Raw genomic sequence first — 24740 nt, 5'->3', positions numbered from 1 at the left:
TACGCCCGCACTTTGGCTGACAGGGCAGGAGGAGGCCAGGGGCATGTATGAGCAAGTATGATTTATTACAGGCGAAGAGTAGGAAAACTGTTACGAACGTCCATAGATAAGTTCCTTAAGTTGTATGTAGAGAGACACTGTTATTATAAATTTGCTTTATTTTTCTGCCGAATCAGGTACTAGCTCCCAGTTAAATTAGATTATTTTATGCGATCCAACGGTTAGCACAGTTAGCGTCACCTTACCAATAACCAAATAACAACTCAAACTAGGCCCCGTGGTTACGTCCATCTCGGGGCTGTGGGGATGATCAAGGACTCTTTTACTGGTTTTCTTTAGCTTTTAGTTCTTGGTTATATCTACAGAGAAAACAAAGAAAAATAATCATGAATCACAACAGATACACACCTAAGAAGGGAATGAAAACTATTCCGTTTCTTCCTCCTCGCTCGCCCAGAGGCTACACAGTTGTCAATTCAACCTTCCCGACACCTTACGGGTAGAGACAGGCAGAAGGAAAAGTGATCGGGACTTTATTCGCATCTGGCTTCCAGCTGCCAAAAAAGTTTTAACAACTTAACTGACATAGTTTCCTGTACAACAGTATTATTTTAACGAATGCTCTCATTCTTGAAATACACGAGAGCGCCACCAACCATGTGAACGTGTTCTGCGGACTCCTGTCCCAGCTGACAGCACAGTGGGGATCAGCGCCTGTGCGGGAAGGAACCGCCCCCGGGACGCCTCCTCCCAGGTCTCTCAAAAGGCCCCGATTCAAATATTCGATAGTGTTTTCCTAAATGCTCCCAAGTCCAACATCCATATTTCTAATGAAATCTCCCAACCCGCTATTGTAACTAAAAGGTGCCCAAAATCCCTTTGTCAAACTGTTTCTGAATTTCTGACATTAGAAATAATAGTTCTGGCCCTGACCAGTGTGGCGCGGTTGGCTGGGAGTCATCCCACAAACCAAAAGGTTGCCAGTTCGATTCCCGGTTAGGGCACATGCCTGGGTTGCAGATTCAGTCCCTGGTCAGGGCACATGAGAGAGGCCCCCTGATTGATATTTCTCTCTCACATCAATGTTTCTTTCCCTCTCCTTCTCCCTCCCTTCCCCTATCTCTAAAAACATATTAATTAATTTTTTAAAAGGCAATAACAGTTCTGAATAGGGACTTAGCATTCTCTTAGCTCTACTATGACGAGTTAATACAAGGTTAAAACGGCATGGCATATGAGAAAAATACTCTGTGAGTAAAGTCACTGTACAAATCAGAGTTCACACTGATGTGAGTAAGCCCTGAAGGTGGCCGTGATGTGCACTGAGTTGTCACTGTCCACCCCTGGTGTGATGGAGGGTTATGGGAAGATCAGATTACAGCCATACTCGTGACCCTCGGGTGGTGAGGATGAACGAAATAAAATGTACTCTACCGAGCGGAACGCCTCCTGAAAGGAGGGTAAACGGTAACTTAACTACCTTCTCTCTATGTTTCATATCTCGGTGGCCTTACCTCCAAATACGGAAGAGCTGAGAGGCTCCTGCTGCCCCAACGAAGAAATTAACGGCAAACAGACTCCAGTTTTTGGGAATAATTACAAGTGAGTATCTTGACCAAATAAGCCCTGTTGAGAAGAATCATATATATTTTTTAAGCACAGGTCCCATTGCAGTATCTCATCTGAACACTCACTATTAGAGGAGACTACTTCTAAGTAAGACTGTGACAACACAGTGCAGGACCAGAGGACAGAAGAGCTATACTTCAGTGTTGCACAAAACACTCGGTGCTGACATCCAAGGGCAATCTCTGTAGGACCAGGGACAGTAACTGGACCTCCTTCCCACTTATGAAACTACGTTCCCGACGAAAGCGTGATACACAGAAACCCCGCAGGCACCAGTTCGCCGTAGCCCTCCTCTGCCTTCCCCACCCGGGAACTTCCTGGAGATGCACCGTGAGTTCTCGCGTGTCTGCATACGCACTTCAAACATCACGCTATTACATAAGGTGATGTTCAACACCCTAGAACTGCGGACTCTCTCCGAGGGGCGTGGTGGGCATTGGTCCGGCTCACCTGTGGCCATCAGCACAGCGGACTGGGCCGTGCTGAGCTTCTCTGCGGGCCTGGCCATGTCGGCCAGCCCGGCACACACCAGCCCCTGGAAACACAGAGAACAGAGACGCATGCTAAGAGTCGAGTGGCAGCAAGTCCCTTCAAATAAAACCCAGCGCCTCGTCAGGGACTGCCACCGGACGGCAGCATTCAGGAGTGTGCAGCATGACAAACAGCTGCGATGAATTCAGAAACGCTTTTGGAATTAACTTGTATTTTGTTAACTCCAGGAAGCAGTCTGATGTATTTAAAAATCATGAGTGTGTGTGTATGTGTGTGTGTATTTGTTCTACAAATAATACTTCTTCCACATATGAGTTTATATGTTCTTTATACATGTCAGGAACTACTGTATGGAGAATGCCTGAAAACTAAGATAATTGGCATAGATTCCTCCTTTCATATTTTTTGTCAATGTTCTTCTTTTTTAAAAATATCAGAAAAGCTCTCTTGGAATTTAGTTTCTTGTTTAGATAATTTTTTTCATGTCGAAGTACAGATGGTCGTTTCTTTGCTGCTGCGTTTCTGACAGTCTTCCATGGAGTCACCCACTGAGAGCCTACCACAAGCACCGCTCGCGAAACCCGGGGCGAGTCTTCACTAGAATACCGTATTTTGCTGTGTATAATGCCCTCCCATATGTAAACGCATTCCCACGGTTTTGTGTGCATTGTACATGGGATTATTATAAGCATTGTACCCATGTATGAAGCAGATCCTTATTTTTCCTCATAAATTTGGGGAAAAATTGCTCATTATAAATGGCAAAAGACGGTATTATGCTACTCTATTGAGGAGATTAGAGTGTGTATGAAAACAAGGTTTATTGAAGAAAAATTCAAACTTACACAACATAGGAGAGACTAGTACAGAGAACCCCTGTATTCCCACCTCCCAGGGTCAACAGTTACTGAGATTTTGCCTCATTCGCTTTACCTCTTTTCCTGCCTTTCCTTTAAGTATTTTTAAATCAAACCCTAAATACGTTATCATGTTTTTAAGAAATTACTAGCAGGTTTTACTGAGTTTCTCAAAGATGCTCTTGCGTGGAAACTATAAATCAGCAAAGGGTTTTTGCTCCTAGATAGAACATATACAAGGTTGGGAAAAAGTCCAGCCGTTGTTAATATAACGAGAACGGTTTATGCGACATTGATGTAACCTGGCAGCCAGAAAGAGTGGCCTGGACCGCACATGCGTGAACAATGACGACGTCACTGCACCACTCGCTGGGGGCGGCGGACACTGCTCAGTGAGCATGTGTACCGTGCGGCCATCGCATTCAAAGTGACTGAGTGAGTAGAGCAACGAAACCACGTCAGATTTTGCATTAAACTTGAACATCCCTCCATGGAAGACTGGGATGATTCAGAGGCCGCATCTAAGGGCAACTGGTGACTGGCAGCTTCATCATGACAAGGCACCCGCTCATGCATCACATCTCGTGCAGGGTTTTTTTGTGTGTGAAACATCAAATCACCCAGGCGACTCAGCCCTCCTACAGCCCAGATTTGGTGCCCTGTGACTTCTGGCCTTTCTGGCTTTTCCCCCAAACTAAAATCACCTTTGAAAGGGAAGAGATTTCAGAACTTCAGTGAGATTCAGGAAAATATGACAGGGCAGCTGATGGTGTTTGGGAGAACTGTGTGAGGTCCCAAGGTGCCTACTTTGAAGGGGACTGAGGCGTCATTGTCCTGTGTACAGTGTTCAGTATCTCATATCTCCTTCATTAAACGTCTCTATTTTTCGCAGTACGTGGCCGGACACCCTCTGGACAGACCCTGCACACGGCTGGCAGCTGCAATGTTACATCTGCACGGACTGCCACGGGTCACCAAGTGCTCTGAGAGGAACACACACGCGTAAAGTAGTATCTGTCAAGAGAAGTGTCCCCACAAGAGAACAGGACACAGAAGCTTCTGCGGCTATGCAGTCATCAGGAGAGTATGTGTGATTTCAACATGAACTTAAAATAGATGTTTTTAAAGGAGACAGGAAGGCACTTGTGAAAATCCCACACTGACAGTGTTGCAAAGCACCGATGAACCAGCTCAAACACACACAAAAGCTACCAATAAAATCAATAAACTCCCAAATTGTGGCAAATCTGAGGTCAAAGAGGATGCCAAATTTATGGTAAATAGATGAAATCATTCCTATTCTTTTAAATAATGATGCTAGAAACAGCACTTCTGTAATCAATTCCACTGTATAGATATATAATTACTATACAATTTTAAGTGTGAGTGGGAGAGAAGAGAAAGGAAATAGGAATATTTCCCATCAGTATGAGGGTTTTGGGGGGCATATAACACTATTTGAATGCTCAGAGTGGGAGCAAAATCATCAAAGGTGATGATTTTATTAAAACTTTTTAAAAAATGGGTGGAACCTTTTCCCAGTGTGTAAATATAAAAAAGAACTGCTCCCTAGTTCTCTCTAAACACAGCTCTCACCCACTCGTTCACTCTCTCTTTACAGCTGGGGGTGAAATGGCAGAGGCCGCTTGCCTAAGGCTAAGGATTAACGGACAGCCACTTTCAGCTCTCAAAGACTCAACTACTTAGATTTCTGAATGTTCTAACATTTAAGAGAATTAAAATAGCCTACAGCTCAACAACAAACACAACTTGATAAAAAACAATGAGCAAAGGCTTCAACAAGCATTTCTTCAAAGAGGATAGAGAAATGGTCCATGAACACATGAAAAGGTGCTCAGCACAGCTAATCACATCAGGGAAAGCAAATCCAAAGGGCAATGGGATACCACTTCACACCCATTAGGATGGCTATTATAAAAACAGCAACAAAAGTAATGGTTGGCCGGAATTTCGAGAAGTTGGAACCTTGTTCATTGCTGGTGGGGCTGTAAAGTAGTGTAGCCGCTGTGGAATATACCATAATATGGCAGTTCTTCAAAATATTAAACATAGAATTACAGTTCCACTTCAAGGTATAATCCCAGAACTGAAAGCAGGAACTCGGACAGACGTCTGTCAGCCACTGTCCAGAGCGGCATTATCAACAGCCACAAGGTGGAAGCAACCAAGTGCCTGCCACAGGTGACTGGTTAAAAACAAAATGGGACAGATGCATACAGTGGAATATTGTCCAGCCTTGAAAACGACATTCTGACACCTGCCACAACCCGGGTGAACCCTGGGGGCATTGTGCTCAGGGAAATAAGCAAGCACAAAGAGACAATACACATGACCTCTGCTGCTCTGAGGTCTCCAGGAAAGCCAAATTCATGGAAACAGAAACCAGAACAGTGGGTGCCAGGGGCTGGGGGAAAGGTCAAGAGTTATTGTTCAAGGAGGACAGAGGCTTTGCAAGACAAAAGCATTGTAGAGATCAGTTGGGTTGCGAAATGATGTAAAGGTACTTAATGCTACAGAAATGGTTCAGATGGTAAATTTTACCTAATTTCATTCTATTTTTTAAAAAGCCTGCAGACCAGTTCTCAAGTCTTAGAAGGTATCAGAGTCCCCTGGTGGGCTCAGTACAGCACGGATTACTGGGCGCTGTCCCCCGAGGTTCAGGTTCACCGAGGCAGTGCTGAGACCTGAAGACGGGCATTTCTGAGACGTTCCTGGGTGGTGTCCACACTGAACACCCACAGATGACACTCTAAGCAGCGCTGCCATTGGCCAGAACTGGCCCTTTCAACACGAAATCAATGCTTTGCTACAAACAGCTGCCAGAAGGATTTCTTTTCAGCTGAATAAGAAGTGTGGAAGTGGACACGCTGGCCCAGAGCAAAAAAGCAATGGTCTTGCCGTCAGAAACCCTGGCCTCTGTCACTTACCAGATGTTAATTACCGTACACTCTTGGATAATCCCACTACTTTTTGAGACTGACTTTCCTTGCCTTTATTTGGGTGTATCTTCAGTTCTCATACTAAATTAATAGTAACAGTTAATTTGGGGAGGGGCATTCTAATAAGGTTTTACTGAGTCATAAAATTTTAGAATGAAATTTCACATTTCTAGGGCTCACAATTGTCAGCATTTTTAATAAATATGTTCCCAGGCTTCTTAATCAATGGAGTTCTGAAAAAACTAGTGTGCTTTATGTAGTAAAAAATGATACATCTAAGAATATTTGCATGAGACCATTCAAATGCATACCATGAACATTTAAAAGTATATCCTTCATAAAAAAGTTACTTTAAATTAGTAAGTTCCCATTAGAGCATTTTCTTTCAGTAGCTGCTATAAAAACTCAAGACTTACCCATTTCATAACTGGAGCCCAGAAAAAAACTGTTTTAGGACCTAAAAGGGAAAAAAAAATTTAGGAATAAACCAACTATTCAGATTTCTCAATCCATTTCTATCAGTTTTACTCTTTTCTACATACTTTGTATATAAGTTAACATTTAGACAGTCACCCTGATATCAGCCTCTCATTCAAGTTGCTTTGATCTCCTTGTCAATTATTTTTGTAATCTGTTATAAATTAGTTAAAGTATAATGGAGATGGTTTTGGAAACCATTCCCAATGCTTTGCCTTGAACATGGAATTAACGTTTGTGGACTCTCGGGTACCTTCAGGTTGGGGAATTCGACTAGACTGACTGTTTCATGCCCAAGGCTAGACTATGGTGTTCACTCATCTCTAGGGCCCCCAGGGCTGCATTAAACTTGCACTCACTGGTCACTCCCCCTCCCCCGGACTGCTGCGCACCCCTGTGTGGCTCCGGACTGTCTGTCTCCCCAGAGGACAGACACCACAAAGTACTTACTGATCCTGTAAGTCAGTCTTTCAAACGCTGGTGATTTTATTCAGCTTGAGCTTCTGGGATTCCTATCACCACACCTGGTTCACTTTTCTTTGTCGTATATAAAGCCTCTGGCCCTAGGCAGGATCGATTACTAGGTTCACTTGTTACCCCTGAATGAATTACCCTTGGCTTCATCACTCAGGGGTAACTCAGCACCCTGCTTTAGTCTCTGGCTTCGAACTCTTCAGCAGACTCCTCTCTTCCTATTTCAAACTGACAATTCTTCCTCTGCCACCTGAAGACTGACTGTTCTCTGCGCAATGCCTCCAGATTCTGGTTTCTTTACAAGCTTAAATGGTTGATGCTTCAAAGTTAATGAACAGTCAAGGTTTTCCCGAAGCTAGGTGATCGTCTTAAAGTATTGTATTAACTCTCCCCCTCCCCACAACCAAATTTAACAAAAAAAACCCCTTCAAATATGATTTTATGGTTGCTAGAACTTGGACTAAGAGCAGTATAAATATTTTATTTAGTAAATAATTGTAAGCTACAAAACAAATCCTAAATTAGTTTAACAATTGCCAAGTACCGAATTTAAAAAATATCAGTTGCAAATATATATAAAACATTCCAAGTTTCTAGTTTTTCTGAAACTTGAGAGGATCCTGACAAGGGACAAAAATAATCAGAATCACATATCCATGAGTGCAAATCAATAGTGTTTTCTTATTGTTTTTTAAAAAGGGAAAAATGGCTTGCTATATTTGCAATCGTACATATAATGGGTCAACAAAAATGTCACTAAAAACATTTTAGTTCACCCTTCCAATTTATCTTACCTAATCATTTTCTACCCCAACAGCAACGAGTAAATTTAAATGTGTAAGAATGTAGGTACAGAGGCTGTCTTCCTGAAAGAAGCCCTCAGCCAATAGTGGATACGGTAATGAGAAAATATTCTAACTTCCTTCACATCTCAAGAGCAAAGTTCTTGTAAGACAAAGCATTTGAAGTTACAGATATGGTCAAATAATGCCGATGCTATGTCATACGGATCATTCTAGACCTGAGAAAACCAGCTTTACATAATGATACCGCTATTCCCACAGCTGTTCATTAAAACACAGTAATTCACTTTAAAAATTAGATAGTTAAACAATTATGATGCCTGATATTATTATAATGCCTAAAATCACGATAAGCAGAAGTATGAACTAACAGAGTATCTAGACAACATTCATTATAGGGAATGAAAAAACTTGATTGGGTAGATAATTTTAACTGCTGAAATATACTGAATAAAAGTCATCTCATAAGAAATTTAATGGAGTCCAAAACGAGGGAAATGTATCTCCATCAGATATAAATGTACATTCTTTTTAGACAAGGAATTAACTAACAATTAATTAACACATTTTCATCTTATTTCTTAGCAGTCCACTCCTGTAGTTGAAAAGACCCCAAATGCTGAAAATATGGAATAATATTTAAAAATATAAATTATTTTGAAGCATAACAAAAAAACAGAGAATAATATAATATAATAGTCACCTTCTTTTGTGTTGTTATGGGTTTCTCTTATTTTTAAAGTGAAACTTTTTTAAGTTCTAACTTTCATAGAAGAACTTGAGAAATTCTGCAACAGAGTATGTAACAGACATACATTTTCAAACAAGTTAACAAATCCAGTTGCCTTGATAAACTTTGATGAAACTGCTGATAAAAGTGCACAAATTTACCTCCTAATTCCCTTATCTAAATTACTGTTAATGAAATAAATGAATTCTACCCAGAAAGTATGTCATTTATTGTATGTATGAGGCCCTCCCTAAGGAAAGACTTTCTTGTTGGAACAGAGTGAGTAGCTCTTACAAACAGGCAGGTGCACAGAGGTACAAATACGGAGCGCAGGTGCTTGCCACGCCCCGCTGTGAAAAGTAAGCGTCTAACTGAGGGCTCCCGCTGCCTCCTTCCCAGCCCTCACACCACTTCTCTGCGGTGGTTTGCTTTTCCGCAGCCCCCAACTTTCCTCTCAGTTCTTTATACTCAGCAGGACGACCTGTTCACTATCATGTGACAAACTACTTACACATCCTTAGGTTAATTGATAAAGGTTGACACAAATATTGATTGCCAAAAATTACTTATTTTTATTTGTGCCAAAACTATTCTGATTTTATAGTAAGAATATAACTTGTTGCTGATAATAGTAAATCTCAAAGATTTAGAATCAATAATGTATGCTATCCAACTATTAACAGCCTAGCTTTGCATAGATTTATTAAAATCTCAGGTATGTGTATGAATCTAGCCTAATACTTAAATGATGATTCAATAACATACCATGATGCAAAATAGTTTGCAAAAGTTTGAATAGTCAGCCGAATAACTCTTGAAACAAGAGTCGGTGTTTCCTCAGATTTTATTCAGTGCTAACAAGTCAACAGCTTTATTGTCCCTGCTTCTCCGCACATCCGTGTGCCCGCAACGGCCTAACCATGAATAACTCTGCAGTGACAGGTATCCTTGCCCTGCACACCAGCCCAAGGCTTAGATGGGAGAAAACTCCTATTTGCTGAGAGTTTAAGTGCTAACTGTTTGCAGATATGCGTTTAATTTGCATAACCACCCCCTTATATGGGATCATTATTATCCCCATATTATGGATTGGACAACTAAGGCTGGGGGTCTTTAAGGCCAAGGTCATATAGTCGAGATTCAAATCTGTCTGGCTTCAAACCCTAGGCTCCACCCACTGTAGAGAAGAGGGATTACAATTCATCTACTCCAAGAAAGCCTAGATGAAATGCACAACCCACGAATGAAAAGCGCCTCCTCTTCATTCTGAGAGTTGACTAAAGTATCATAAGCAATGATAATGGGTGGTTAAAGCCAAGGCATGGGAGAAGACCACCATAAAGCTACCCTGTTGCTAACATACTTTAAAATGACTCCCCCTGTGCCCTGCCCTGCCCTCGCCCTGCAGCCCAAGCACAAGGCTGGAGGGTCAGACTGACTACAGAATCAGTTGCTCTACAGCCCAGCGTATTACAGGAGCATTGCCCAACCTCCCTCCTGGTATCTTCGCCATGAAATGCAGCCCAATTCCCAAAATTTGAGTTTTAAAAGAACTAAAAGGCAAACTAAATAGACTTCTTCAGCAATAAAAACTTCTCTGAACAAACTGAACTAGCAAGGACGATGGGGACAGACCCACAGATGGAGAGCAGGATGACAGCTAGTGGGGAGGGGGGCGGGGGGTGGAGGGATGGAGCAAAAAGGGAAAAGGACTCACAGACACCGACAACGGTGAGATGATTGGGGGTGGGGTATAAAGGGACAAAATGATAATGGAAAAAATACAACAGAGATTTAATTTTCTTAAGAAAGTAAAATAAAAAAGAAAGAAAAAACCCCTCTCCTTAAAGGTCAATTTTATAATGGGCACAATACTGCAGTAAACAACATTATACTCAAGCATAATCCCCAAGTACAGCTCATTCCATTACCAAACTGGAAATCAGATTTAGTGGTAACAGGCTCAGTGTCGGGAGGGCCGCTGTCCGTGGGAAAAGAACCCACGCTCCGGAGGAGCACGGATTTGTCCAAACGGGCCCCTGTTAGGGTTGCACTTCAGTAATTCAACGCGGAGCAGACTTTCCTCGTAAGTGTTATTACTGCCCGTTTTACGGAGAATTGCAGATCTTACCGAGTGTCTTACACAGTGAGTGGGAGGAATTGGGATCTTCCACTTTCCTCCTGAAATATATATTTTCGACCACCAGGACAAGACAGAGAGCTAGCATGTGCTGAACGGGAGGAGCCAAACGTACATGTTATATACACTTACTTCTCATCTTGACCATTTCTACAAAACCTAAGAGATCTAACATTTCGCCCAAGGTCACACCTGCAGGAAGGGACAGGCATCCAGGTGTGTCCACGCAAAAACGGTGCCGGGGGAGCTCGATAAGAAATTTCCCAGACAGGGCACACTGAGACAAGCTAGACCACGGGGCAGCGGAGGCCAGTGACCCCGGAGCCGGCCGGTGCCGGCGGGACCTGGAGGCGGCGTGACCTTTCCTCCAAAGCCTCCCACGCGACAAGCGCTCAGGGAGCGAAGGCGGAGAGGACGAAGGTGTCCCGGCGGCCCGCACCGCCTCCGGGTTGCAGAAATGGAGCAGGACAAAGTCCAGGGGTCCTAAGGGATGGGGTGCCACAAAGGTCGCGAAGGTTGGCGACAGATGGTGGACGGAAGCACAATGAAAAGCCGGGAGGGGGTTGGGCTGGGGTGTAGGTGACGCCTCTAGAGACCGAGTTGTCAGCGGGCCTCGGAAGGTCTCCTTTAGAGGAAGACGGAGGGCCGGTCTCGGGGAGTGGGGGCTGCTGGCCATTCTGGGGCCCTTACCTGCCGGGTGGTTGTACAGCGGCCTCAGTTTCTCAGGCAGCATGAGCTCCACTTTATCGAGGAGCCGGTGGTAGGTGGCCCTCAGGCCCCGGACTCCGGCGGCTGACATCTCTGCGGACGGGGGATCGCGGCCCGGCGGGCGGGAGGGCGGTCGTGTACTCGTCGGGCTGACCACGAAGAGCAGCGCTTCACGTTCCCCTGTCTCGGGGCCTGGCGTCCTCCTCTCCCCTCGGGTGCTCTTCCCGCCACCGCTCAGCCCGCAGCCCTGCCGATCTCCGAGGGGCCCGGGCCAGGACAACACCGAGGGGGCGGGGGCTCCGCGACGGCCCGCCCTCGGCCGGCCTCCAGCCCTCCAACAGCCAACAGAGAGGAGGAGTCATGGCAACAGGTGCCAGAAAAATTGCCTCAGCGAGTCCTTGCGAACCGGGCGGAAGCGCGCCTGCGCAAGAGGAGCTGCCCGCAAGGATTGGCCTGCCCGGTGGGGTGGGCGGGGACAAGCGCGGACCGCCCATTTCTCCTCCCTGCCCTCGAGGCCATGTTGGAGAAGGGAAAGTGAAGTTGCACCTGCTCTGATCCCCCTTCATTTTGATGAAGGAGGCCCGTAGTTAAAATGGGCTCGCCAGGCCTTCCGTGCCCTGACTAAAGATGACAGCCCACAACTCTCATGTTTCCTTGGGAATGAGACTCGTGAGAGAGAGACTTCAGACCGCAATCTCTTCGCTCTAGCTTCCTCGTTTATCCATAGAAAATTAATGATCTGGCTACAGTGGCCTGAATCCACTTTTCTAGGATGAGGGCAGCTGTGACGGCCGGCGGCTTCAGGCCCCCGGATGGTCCTCCTCTCGCGAGAAAGGCCTGGTAGGGAGGACTCGCTGAGAATGGGGTCGAGGTGGGGCGGAGTCGCGGTCGCCTCCGCCTCCGCCACCTCCTCCTCCCGTTGGAGGGGTTGTGGGAGGAGACTGTTGCTGATTTCTGGATGTTCTGGGTAGTGTGAGGAGAGTATGAGGCGAGCTCTGGTCCGGGTGCGGCCGTGCCTTGGGGGAAAGGGTGTCGCCGCCATCTAAGTCCGCGAGGCCCGCGAGGCCCGGCGCGCGGATGGTGCCGGTGTGGCTCGGGGGCTGATCGCGTGTCCCCTCCCTTGCCCCCTTCCCCCCCCTCGCGGTGGGCTTTCCTCCCACCCAGCCCGGTGGAGCCATGTCTCGGGGTGGCTCCGGTCCACACCTGTTGTGGGACGTGAGGAAAAGGTCCCTCGGGCTGGAGGACCCGTCCAGGCTGCGGAGCCGCTACCTGGGTGAGCGAGGGCCCCAGGGCGGAGGCGCCGAGGTCGCCGCCCAGAGGTGGGGGAGGGGGCCGCGGTCGGGGGCTGTTGGCGGTGGGACAGCGCCTTGGCCGGGTCTCTCCAGAGGCTCTGGGGCGCTGGGTGGATCCCTGTGGACGGACCCCGCGCCTTGCCCTGCGCGGCCGTGTCTCTGCGCGCTGCCAGCCGCCGCCCTGGCTGGGATTTCCTCGCGGGGCCGGACCTGGGGCGGACGGTACCGGCCAGGAAAGGGGTTAGGGTCGCTTCTGGAGTGGGACTCGGGAGAAGACTTGCCGGGCCACCCGGAGCGTTTGGAGCACAAGTTGGAGCTCTTGCTCTACTCCAGCGCTCTCTCCGCTCAGCCGAAGACCTGAGTTTTTGCTGACACCCGCTCCCCTTGGATTCCCGGAGGGTTTAGGGGTCGGCTGCGACGCGGCGACCACCCTCGGGGACTTCACGCTCCGAACTGACTCCGCGTAGTGTCCCGCGGCTCGGAGCCAAAGCCTGGAAGTGATGGCTGAGCTTGTCCCCACCCCTGCGAGCGCTCCGGGGCGACCCGCAGTTCGGTTGGGTCTGACCGCCTTAAGGAGGTGTAGGGTTTCGCGTTCCCATTCCCAGCCCTGCAACACACACACTTGGCATTTTCTGTTTCTTAGTTCACCTTTCTAAAAACAGCCTTCAATGCTTGAGGGAACCGCATTCCACTTTTTTAATTCGTTTTGGATAGAGAGGGTTTTGGGGGGTTTTGTTGTTGTTGGTTTGTTTTTTAGGATTCTGGGTCGTGCCTGAGCTAACTAAAGAAGTCCACTATTGAGTACGGGTCTGTTTTTTCTTCTTGTGCAATCTTTTCATTCCTCTTTATTCTTTCTCTTTTATTTGAAGATAAGACATTGAAATTTTTTCTTTCCAATTTTGTCTGTCTTTGCTAGGTCTTTGTGGGTGTCATTTGGTTTTGACTTCAAGTCAGTAAAAGATGAAATCTCATTACGTCTAACAGTTCTGGTTTATAAAATAGTTAAGAGAAGTTGGAAGCATTTTTCTCTCTATTCTTATGTTTTTAGTGTCTTAAGTAACATGAATACAGCCTCTGTAAGAACTTAATACAAATGAAGCGAAGACCCCTGTGACCCCTCCCATTCCAGCCTCACACACGCACCCGGGAGGTAACGGCACTTATCTGTTTTGCTGAAGGTCTGCCCAGACCGTGTCTTTGCGTTGGTAGCAGCATGTGTGCACACACTGAGACGCTGCAGTTGTGTGTGTGTGTGTCTGTGACCTGCAGACACGGTGTCTCTCTGCAAACGTTGTTGGGCAGCCTGCTTTTTCTGCCCTGCCTCTGGGAGATCTTGCCATGGCAGGAAAAATAGAGCTGCTCCTTCTGTAGAAACACATGTAGGATTATACATTAATATTTTCTTCTGGTTTCATTAGTTCAGCTGTGTCTCCTATAGTCGATTAAAAGCAAAACCCTGTAGTTTTTTCCCCTTCCTACTCTAACTCCCTAATGGAGCAGAATTTGCTGGGTGAAGGGAAATGGAAGAGTAAAATAGGAGTCTCCTGTCTTTAGTAGAAAGTCTAAATGATAGATTTTCAAATATATGTATATGTATACAGAGCATTTGAAGTGTGCTAATAATAAATACTTTATAATTAGCACATTCTCAGAACAGCTTCCTTTAGAAGTAGTTTTCTAAGTATTTGAAAATAGCTTGTAATTGATTGGCCTATGTATACCTTATACCATTGGGTTTGCCCAGCTCTTCAACACCACAGCGCTAATCTTGGGTTAGCATTCAGGAAACAGCAGAATCCACGTTAGCAGTGTTTGGATTAATGAGAGTTTTAAAAAATGATATTTTGGAGTACTCTTATAAAGCCTTTCTTTTAAACAGTCGAAGTCCAATTGTTTTAGAAAGTAAATAGGTCCCTTTTTTTGAGATTTCAACATTCTGATTATCTGTAGTATTGTAGGTTAATTATATTTCTAATTTATTTCCATTATTTGTATTTCTAATATTGGATTATCACTAAATAACAGTGAAACTGGGATAGAACGAATTGACAGATTTTTCTTGTGACATTTACATTTTAAATTATTGCACCACGGAATGTATCTTTTCACCAGCAGTATCCAAGCTTTGTCATTGATTTTATTTACATTTGGTTAACTATCTCTTTTCCTTCCATAAAATTACAGTTCACGCAACATACTTTACATTGTGGGAGTGAAGGTAATTTGTCATATGTTATTTAGGAGAAAAAGTGTGTTTACTCACAGTCCCCAAATTCACCTAAACCAGCGTGGATTTGGACAGTAGGCCAGGGACCGTCATTTGTGTGAGCCTGACGTAAATTTCAGTGCGGGACTTACTTTTTTAAACACTAGTTGTCAAAGTCCTGCGCGTTAGTGTGCAGTTGTTTCGGAGTTTCTCAATGCGCCGTGCGTGGTGATGGTTACAGGGACTTGTGAGCCACACACAGTCTGGGGGATACAGTTTTGTAAAGATAAACATGGCTCGTAAAGGAAACTCTCATTTCTGTACATTGCCTCTTTCCATCTTTCTCTCATTGTAGACGGACTTGTCTACAAGTCCAACGAACACTTCCTAACTCCTCTAAATTAAAAAATGGTAATTAACAAAAGTAAATTTTAAGGAACTTTCTGAAGGAACTGTTTGCTGTCATGCATAAAACACTTACTATGAAATGTTTAGTTAGGATGAGGCAGTGTCTTGGTCAGTGTGGGCTGCCGTAACAAAATGCTGTAAACTGGGCTTATAAACAAGAGAGACTTGTTTTGAACAAACCTGGAGGCTGGAAGACAGATTTGCTGTCTACATGGTAGGAGTCTAAGTCCCGTGAGGCCTGCTTGCTGGTGCACAGCCCTCTCTTTGCTGTGAGCTCCTGGCCGCAGGGGCTCTTAGAAAAGCCTGAATCCAGTTCCACTCACCTCCGCAGGAGCCACCGTGACGCCATCTCACCGCCTGACGCCATCACCATGGGGCTTGGGACTCCAGCAGAGGGATTTGGGGGGCACACAGACATGTGGACTAGAGCAGGTAGCCCGGGACAGCTCCTGGTGGCTACTGGAATCTTTCCTGTGAGGGGATTAGAGAGACAGTGTCTGAACATTATTCAGGTCAGTGTGTACTGAAATTGATTTCGTGTTTAGATCTCTCTTTTTGGCATGTCCTGGGTTCCACCTACATGCAGATTTACCAAATTTATAATGTATTGCCAAGTTGTACTATATTATGAGGGTCAGTAAATTCTGACTTTTGCCTTCATGTTAGCTATTTGGGAAGAGTGAGTGGAAATTTGTGTTTTGTTTCTTGAGTTTTGAAATCTCAGTGAAAATTGAAACATGTCTGATTTTAGTAGTGGTGATGTCAAATGTGAAAACCATTTAAAATAGAATATGCTGATTCCTGAAAATAAGACCACCGAAGGCAATATTGTCAATCAAAGTGCAGCCCACCGGACAGGATCGCCCTGCGGAGGATCTAGTTCCTCCCTGGCGCAGGATGGACGTGCCTAGGAGGGGTGAGAGCTTCCGGTGGCACAGGGCTCGTAGCACTCTTAGCGTTAGGTCGGTGTTTCGGAAATGCTGTGACCAGAGTCCACAGTAAAAGTACAGGCATGTGGTGACTTGTGACCCACGGCTAAAATACAAGGTTCTGCAAATGTGGTTTAGTCTTACTAGGTGGGGTGTGTCCTCCTTTCCGTTTATGATCATGTTGAAAATGTTGGTGTTGATCCAGTAGGATGACCACTAGTGAGTCTCAGCTTGAGGTTTGCAAAACTCTACTAGGTGGTGTATATTTTTTTAATAATTGTAATTGAATGTTACTGACTTCAAGGTTAGAGTGGCTTGGGTTCCCGAGTACTTACAGCAGATTAAAAAAATTTTTTAAACACTGCTGATGGCTAATCCGGAAGATATAAATAATGAGACTTTTCATTTACATGTTGGAAACTATAGCTTGGAGTAGGACACTTTCAACCTCCTTTCTCGGGTGAGTGCCCGCGTTGGACGAGCGAGTGTATCTCCACTAGAGACCGCCAGCAGTGCCGAGCGTCCAGGTCCACATTCTGGGCAGCGCTGGGCCTCCCGAGCCCTCCTAATTTTAGCCCTCCTGCTAGGGATGGAGGGGTACGTTATTGTTTTACTTTGCATTTGATTTAATCCTCCCGATTTTCGTGGCTTATTTGCCATCCCTACACTTTGGTTAAATGTTCACATTTACCTTCTTAATATTATAAGAATTCTTTACCTATTCTTGATACAAGTCCTTAATCAGACAGGCGTTTTGCAAGTATGTTCGCCCAGTTTGTCTTGTTCTTTATTTTTCTCAACAGGGTCTTTTGTGGTGCTTACTTTTGGTGTCCTGGTTAAGAATCTTCCCCTAATCCAAGGTCACAGTGATTTCCACTGTGCATTTTTTTTCTAGATGCTTTGTGTTTTTAACTCTTACATTTAGATCTGTGAACAATTTTGAGTTAATTATGCTGTTAGGTGAGGGGTCAAGTTTCACTTCTCGGCCTGTGACTGTGCATTGGCCCAGCACCATTTCCCAAAGGACTGTCCTTTCCCTTTGCGGGAAGGAATTGACCATGGTTGTGGAGCTCAGATTCTCTGCCACGTGCCACTGGTTTCAGCTCTGTCTTCCTGACGGTAGGCCCAGTCTGCGTCGTGAGTACTGAAATCAGCTAGGGTGAGATTTTGAACTTGGTTCTCAAAAAAAAATTTTTGTTTTGGCTATTCTGGGTCCTTTGCATTTTCATATAAAGTTTAGAATCAACTTGCCAGTTCCTGCACGGAAGACTCTCGGGCTCTTGGCTGGCACTGCGATGACCCTGCACGTTATTTCAGGGGGACTGGCGGCCTCACAGTCGTAGCTCTTCCAGGCCGCGGAGGCGGCTTTTCTTTCTCCTTTTTAGGTGTCCTTCCATTCCCCTCAGCAGTGGGTTATACCTTCATGTTTTTCAGCGCACAGATCTTAAACGCACTTGGTCCTGCTCCCCACGTTTGTCTGTGTTCTGTCTCCCTGGGGTTTTGTCGCCCTTTGGTTTTCAGTTCTGGTTGTGTGGTGAGATGCTGGGGGTGGGGGGTGTTCTGCAGAAGACACTTCAGGCAGACAGCCATCAGCAGTGACAGATGAGACTCGGAGGTCCCGAGAAGCGAGTCTTGAGGGAGACCCCTAGAGTCACTGATAACCTGTGACTTCCGAGAGCCAAACAGATGAAGACGAGGGGACCTAAAGGACCATGCAGGGAAAGGGGGACCTGACTGTGACCTGGGGAGGGCAGCGAGTGTAGGTGCGGAGAGACTTGGCCTTGAGAAGTAGCTTGGAGGGACGACAGCATCCAGAAAAGGAGCGTTTCTGTGGCGGTGCCTGCTTCTCTGTGGCACTCGCCTTGCTCTCTCTTCACTGGCTGAAGCGACCTCCACTCCTTTAACAAACCGCTGTCTCGCTCTCTTTTCTGACAGTGTTAAGTTCGGCCCGTCCTACAGGTCCGTGGGGAGACAGCAGCATGCCGGGCAGGTCCATGAGTTGTGCATGGGCCACTTACTTCCTCTCGACAGCCAGCCTGCAGAGGTGATGGCGTTGTTCCCATCAAATGTGGAACTCTCGCCGGTGTGGAAATAGGTTCCGGGAGGTCGAGTCTTGCCCCAGCGTGTGCGTAGTGTTGCCCAAGTTAGACGTTTAAACCCGCCTCTGACCTTTTCTGTCCAGTGTCTCCTGGTCTGATCAGGGAGCTGGGTGTGCGCAGGACTGAGTGGAACACAGAACAGAGTGCAGGCTCGGGTCCCCCTTGTTCATACGCTGATTCAGCAAATGCAGACCGAGCGCCCGCTCTGTGCTAGGCACTTGGGGTACCCGGGCGAAGAGAGGGCGTTCCCCTCTTTATGGAGCCTGCAGTCTCTTACTGCCGAACGGAATGTGGGGGCAGGAAGACTTGAGCAGCCAGCCCCGGCAGGGGCGCGTTCATCCCTAACACAACAAGAGCGTCGTTGTGAGGAGGGTTCTCCGTGGCTCTCGACGTTTCTGGTATCTCCTGGGCAGAGGCGCTGGCTGCTTTGCTCTGGCTGTCTTTCCAAGAATGTTTCTGTGGTGAACAGCCTTGGGAGATACGGCATCTCCCTCTGGGGCAGAAGGCACGTTTATTTATTGTCCACTGTAATGAAGATAATGTGTCTATTATGTCAGGCGGGTCTGCTGCTGGCTGTAACTTTTGGGTCCCCTCTGTGATCAGACCCACTGCTTGCACAGTGTCGTTCCCAGGTCGCTCCACGTTGCCCAGTGGGAGTTGGGGGCCGGGGGGAACCCCTGTGAACCTGAAGCCCACACCTCTGGCAGTGCCCTGAGTGGTGAAGTGCTTTGCTTCTTCTGACTTGGGAGTCCTGAGTCTTCTGCCAGCTCCCGTGAAATGGCGGGTCGCTTGTTAGCTCGCCAGTGGGCCGGCTCTGCAGCCTTCTGTAATGGACGTGGGTTTATTTTTACTTTGATTTGGGGGGGTCGGGTGTTTAAACTTACAGTTCTCGTTTTCTGGGGGCTTTCAGCTCCCGTTCTTGATAGCGCACTCACTACCACTAAAAGGGTGGAGGGTGCTGACGCTCCTTAGATCCGAATCACGTTTTAGGGGCTGTGTGGACGTCTAACAGTTTTGATCTCCAAAGTCACGTTCAAAACATCACTCAGGAGCCATGTATTTAGTTAGCTATTGTCCTTTCACGTGCCACTGCGGCTTCCTGTAGACAGCAGTGGCTAGAGCTATGTTTTAAAAACCAGACTTTTAAAGCTTGGAAAAATTTCCAGTACTTTTAAAAAAGCATTTTAATGAATTGTTACCGTGTCGTTAATTTGACTGCTTTATTTCTTAACTGTTAATTTGTTACTCAGTAGACTTGCCAAGCCTGTCATTGTTCAAAGGGAAAAGATTTAAAAAATGTATCTATTTACTATTAGCATCTTTTTAGAACTGAAAGATTTGAAGAGTTAGAGTACAACGTAGTTTGTAGAAATACTTGACTGAGTCTCTGTAAATCGTTTTATTCCAATAAGTTTTGGGACCACAGAGCATTCCCTCCCCCCAAATAAAATTATTTTTTAACCCCTATGCTCATCCTGTACCTAGCCATCTTGACATTTATAAGCAAGGTGGAAAAAAAAAAACCAATTTGGCTTAAAAAGATAATGATCCTCACGTGGAATGGCAAGAAATCACAACGGAGAAGTGTGTCCCTGCACGGGAGGCAGAGAACACAGGCAGAGTGACTGTATTCGAGCCCTCATCAGCTTGATTACTTGGCTAATTGTTGCCCTTTGTCATTATTCCGCTTCCTTTCATTACAGCTTCTGAATAAACATGAAGCTTTTTGGTCCTCCTCTGGTAAAGATGATTCATTTCTTAAAGGGAAACATTCCTCATTTTCAAAGAAAGAACATGTCTGTTTCTGTAGTATTATAATTGTCCTGATACCGATGGACAGCTGGGTTGATTTTATTTACTTTTTGCTGCCACACTTCATCATTGTGAAATGGGCGTGGAAGTATTTTCACACTTCTGAAGTAGGGGTGTGTGTAAGTGTAGGTGGTGTCTAACTGCTGTTCCCTGCCCCGTGTGGGACTGAAAACCCTGTGCTCTGCTCCGGGCCTGTCCTACCCCTTTTGCTGCTTTCTTTTTCCTTGTGGCACCTTTGCCAGGTGCAGCATCGTTTCTTGTCTTTTGTCCCCCACCAGCCACGGAGCTGCGCCTGTCTCACCACTGTATCCCCCGCTGCTAGAGCACCGCTGGGAGCCCGGTGAGCCCTCAGTGTGTTTGCGGGGTGCATGGGTGAAGGAAGGGAGCTCTTGATCTTCGCTGTGGTCCAGACACTGCGCCGAGTCCTCTCTGTCCTGGAATCATGCACTTTGTGCAGCAGCCTTGGGAGGTGGGTGGGGACTCGGTGAGCAGGCCTGAGCGCAGGGCGGGCCTGACCTGTCCAGTGTCACTGGGCCAGTGAGTGGAGGAGCTGCAGTTAGAGCTTGAACCTACCGACGCCAGAGCGAAGGCTCTTGAGCTCAGTGTTGTACTTCCCTCGGCAATAAAAGGTAGGATTCACTTAGTTCTCTCCCTCTTTTTAAACAGGAAGAAGAGAATTTATCCAAAGATTAAAACTTGAAGCAACCCTGAATGTGCACGATGGCTGTGTAAGTAGGAGTTAATTTTCCACCACGAAGGACTTTAAGCCCAGGGTCCCGATGTTTGAGGACGTGCCCCAGGCCCCTGAACGGACTGTGCCGGACTGCAGTAAATGGGAGAATCCACTTTTGCATTGAGATATTACAGTAATTTTGAATTTAGAAGTGTGGTTTTTTTAAGTACAGTTTGTCCGTGTTGCTCCATCTTGACTGAAAGCGGAATTCTGATTCTTTAATTTAGATATAGCTACCATACTGTAAAACTCACCCATTTAACTTGCAATTCAGTGTTTCTTTAATGTTATTATTATTTATTTTTATTGAAGTCATTGGGGATGACATTAGTGAATAAAATATGTAGGTTTCAGGGATACAGCGCTATAATACACAACTGTACACTGTATTGTGTGTTCACCGCCCCAAGTCAAGCTTCCTCTGTCACGGTTTAGCTCCCTGTAACTTGGGGTCTTTAAAATACAGTCATGCTGGGGCCGGCGACACCCCCACCTGGTTCCCGTGTGTCTCCAGCGTCTGCAGCAGCAGCATGTGCACTGCTTATCAGTCACGGCCCCCCCTCTGCGCCCCCCCGCCCCCCCCACCCGCACCGGCTGCTGGCTGCCGCTGCTGCACCTCTGTCTCTGTAGATAGGCCTCGTCTGGACCCCGCAGATACCCAGGAGAACTTGCGGCCTTTCCGAATGGCTGCTTCATTTCATTAATGTTTTCTAGGTTCGTCCATGTTGCAGCGTGTCACTACTTCATGTGGCTGAAGGATGTTTTGTCGTGTGGGTATTTTTTTAAGAGCAAACAGGCAGTCACATTTTGTGTATGATGTTTGGGGTGGTTTCCCTTTTGGCTGTTATGGATCATGCAGCTGTGGGCGTTTGTGTACAGGTTTCTGTGTGACGTGTCTTGGGCACTGGCCTTGCGGCGGAGTGACTGGGACACAGCGTCGCTGTGTCAGTGTTTGAGGCGTCACAGGGCTGCTTTCCGAGAGCTGCAGTGTCTGGAGCCCCTCCCAGCGGTGCAGGGGGCTCCAGTGTCTTGATGCGACATGCTCCTAACTCTTGTTTTTTTCTTTTTCTTTTTTAAAATCATTATAGCCGTCCTAGTAGGTGTGAAGTAGTGCTTCATTGTGGTTTTAGTTTTCATGAAGATTTACACCCGTGTTTTCTTCTAAGAGTTTCAGAGTGTAGGCTCTAGATATTTGATTGTTTTCAGTTAATTTTTATATGTGGTGTGAAACGGGTCCAAATTCATTCTGTTGCTTGTACATAATCCAGTTGTTCCAGCACCGTTTGTTGAAAAGACTGTTCTTTCTCCATTGAGAGGTCTTAGGCCCCTTGACGGAAAGTCCTCACGTTAATGCGCAGGTCTGCTTCTGAACCCTCAAGCCCTTTCGTTGATGGGCGCGCCCATGACCGTGGGGACAGTGCAGCCTCGACCCTGGGGCTGTGCCGGGAGTTTCCCCGAGTCCTTTCTAGGGGGCCTGGTGCTGTGTCTCTGCTTAGAAAAGAAATTAATTAAATAAATTTAAATAATAAAATTTAAGGGAGACAGACATTTTATTGTGAATTTTCAGAACATTGTGTTTGCTAAATGGTGGTCAGTATGTACTTTTGATAAGTAAACTGGTAAATACTGTTTACCATAGACATAACCTCATTAGTGGGATAAAAATTGAACCATCAGTTAAGTAAAAGATGCACACCTGTTTTCATATTCAATTTGCTGAAATTTCCTTTTTCTTTTCTTTTTTTAGGTTAATACAATCTGTTGGAATGAAACTGGAGAATATATTTTATCCGGCTCAGATGACACCAAGTTAGTAATTAGTAATCCGTACAGCAGAAAGGTTAGTGGTTTAAAAAATCTGTGACTTAACGAGAAAGAGAAATCAAGAAATTGTAAGTAACCATAGAATGGACATTTGTGAAGCATGCTCTTACCTTGCAAAGTCTGTCACGCTGTTTGGAAGATGTCCCAGTCGGGTTCCCTGCCTTCTGTGGGAACATGTCGGGTCTCTCGTGGCCTTTTGACTCTGGAGTATTTAAGCCTGCTTCCTGTTATCCAAGTGGGTAAAATGGCCAGGAATGACATTATCTGAAAAGAGCATTCTTCGGGGTGGGGGAAGACGATGTGATTTTTTTTTTTCCTTTTATGCTCACAGAATTTAATCTTAAACTAAGCAGTTTAAAAAACTAGATTTTGTCAGGGGCCCGGTACTAGTGATGCCTCATGGCATTCAGTTCAACAAGCTGGGTATCATATTGTGCCAAGTTTTAATTAGGATTGTGTTTTGGTTTTTATTGGCCCTTCCTCTGACTTCCTATACAGAAGTGGGCTGCTGTTTTTATATCAGTGAGAACATGGTAGATGGGCAGTCGGATTTACTACTAGCAGTCTTACAGAATGGACAGTTCACGTGTTTCTCATATTTCTACAAACAGTTAAGATTTTTAAATAAATGTTTGTGGTCTTTCAGCCTAAAAGGAGGTCATGTTGAGGCTGCCCTTGATTAAAAGATAGGTCATAATTTTATTTCACACACAGCTTTACTTAATTGTCCTGACTTAGCAGAGAGAAACTCGATGTTTTCAAATTCTGCTTCTCTTAGGTCTGTAATTACTAGGACAGCCTTCTGACAGTGGAGAAATTTCCTGAAATACCGTATGTGTGGAAATGCCTTTTGATTTCCCTGTAAGAATTTTAATGCTCATAATATACAAAGCATTCATCTGGGTACCAACAGAATTATTTTAAAAGATGCAGAGCTCTATGGTTTTCTTAAAGCGTGGCGATGAAATGTACATAACATAAAAGTAATCATCGCGGCCGTGTTTGGAAGTTCAGTTCGGTAATGTTACATACACACTCACCCTGTAGTCCTGCGGTCACTGCCCTCTGGCCAGAGCTTGTCTCACCTTGCAGAGTCAAAGCCCCGCCCACTGAACAGGGGTCCCCCTCCCTGCTCCCTGCAGCCCTGACAGCCACCACTCTACCTCTGTCTCTGAGAAACTGACCACTGAGAGCTGTGTCTAGTTCTAGGTATGACAGCTGGTGCTGTCGGCCATGGGTTGATGTTGATGAACTTCCTCCAAGTGTGAGTGTGTACAGCATTTGTGCTGTTGTGACTGGCTCGCACCCCTCAGCGTGTTCTCAGGGCTCATCCATGTTGTGGCGTGGGTCAGGATATCCTCCCTTTCGAAAGTTGACTGACATTCCTCGTGTGCCCCGTTTTGTGTGCCCTTTCGTCTGGCGTGCACCCTGGGGCTGCTTCTGCTTCCTGTCCCTTGTGAGTGCTGTCACCAGGAGTGCAGCCGTGCAGATGTCTCTCCAAAGCCTTCCTTTCAGTTCTTTTGTGAAAATGCCCAATGGCGTAATTTTTGAAAGACCATGTTTCTCCTTTAATTGCTTATTTTTAAAAAATGATGTTTGCTTTATACATGCTCCCCAGTAGATTTTGTGTATCCAAAAAGCAATTAATCATTACCCATCCTCATTTCCAGTTTGAGAATTTTTTTTTTTTAAATCTGGGTGATTGTCAGTGTATCTATTTTTTTTTAAATTTTTTTATTGATTATGCTGTTACAGTTGTTCTATTCCCCCCTTCATTCTCCTCCACCCTACCCCCCCATCCCCACCATTACCCCCCCTTTAGTTTATGACCATGTGTCTCAATTCCTTTAGATTCTATATTTTCCATGCTATTCTTGCCCCCCCCCCCATCTATTTTCTATCTACTGTCTATGCTACTTATTTTCTGTACCTTCTCCCCCCTTCTCCTCCTCCCACTCCCCTGTTGCTAACCCTCCTTGAGATCTTCATTTCTATGTTTCCACTCCTGATCTTGCTGTCCTTTTAGTTTGCTTTCGTTTTAGGTGTGGTTGTTAATAACTGTGAGTTTGCTGTCCTTTCACTGTTCATGTTTCTTTAACTTCTTTTTCTTAGATAAGTCCCTTTAACATTTCATATAATAAGGGCTTGGCGATGATGAACTCCTTGA

General features: G+C 45.7%; 2 protein-coding genes across 6 annotated transcripts in view; one reads left to right on the top strand and one right to left on the bottom strand.

The window, feature by feature from the left end:
- Window positions 1-140: 140 nt before the first annotated feature.
- Window positions 141-11560, bottom strand: MPC2 (mitochondrial pyruvate carrier 2). The gene is made up of 5 exons (XM_037167476.2): window positions 11253-11560; window positions 6355-6395; window positions 2080-2164; window positions 1515-1626; window positions 141-359 (listed from the first exon to the last, which is right to left on the bottom strand). Exons 1-5 carry the CDS (start codon window positions 11359-11361, stop codon window positions 323-325), a joined length of 384 nt encoding a protein of 127 aa, XP_037023371.1. The 5' UTR covers window positions 11362-11560; the 3' UTR covers window positions 141-322.
- A 652-nt stretch (window positions 11561-12212) lies between these two features.
- Window positions 12213-24740, top strand: part of DCAF6 (DDB1 and CUL4 associated factor 6) — a 72998-nt gene continuing 60470 nt past the window's right edge. For 2 of the 5 annotated variants that reach the window (XM_037167400.2, XM_037167401.2), the window contains exons 1-3: window positions 12213-12543; window positions 20683-20744; window positions 22497-22589. In XM_037167400.2, coding sequence (XP_037023295.2) covers window positions 12447-12543; window positions 20683-20744; window positions 22497-22589 — 252 coding nt within the window. In that variant the 5' untranslated portion in view covers window positions 12213-12446. Of the gene's footprint in view, window positions 12544-20294; window positions 20357-20682; window positions 20745-22496; window positions 22590-24740 lie in introns of all 5 variants that reach the window. The other 3 variants (XM_053659362.1, XM_053659360.1, XM_053659361.1) reach the window with 2 other exon arrangements.

The sequence above is a fragment of the Artibeus jamaicensis genome, unplaced genomic scaffold, assembly GCF_021234435.1.
Source record: "Artibeus jamaicensis isolate MK-2021 breed Jamaican fruit bat unplaced genomic scaffold, CSHL_Jam_final scaffold_625, whole genome shotgun sequence".
In the NCBI taxonomy this organism is placed as follows: Eukaryota; Metazoa; Chordata; class Mammalia; order Chiroptera; family Phyllostomidae; genus Artibeus; species Artibeus jamaicensis.
This window is presented reverse-complemented; position numbering and strand designations above follow the sequence as displayed.

Excerpts from the sequence above, each read along its gene's own strand:
- MPC2 (XM_037167476.2), bottom strand. The coding sequence starts at position 11,361 with ATGTCAGCCGCCGGAGTCCGGGGCCTGAGGGCCACCTACCACCGGCTC. Across the intron at positions 6,396-11,252 it reads GCTGTACAACCACCCGGCAG|GTCCTAAAACAGTTTTTTTC; the intron begins GTAAGGGCCCCA and ends TTTCCCTTTTAG. Across the intron at positions 1,627-2,079 it reads CGCTGTGCTGATGGCCACAG|GGCTTATTTGGTCAAGATAC; the intron begins GTGAGCCGGACC and ends TCTTCTCAACAG.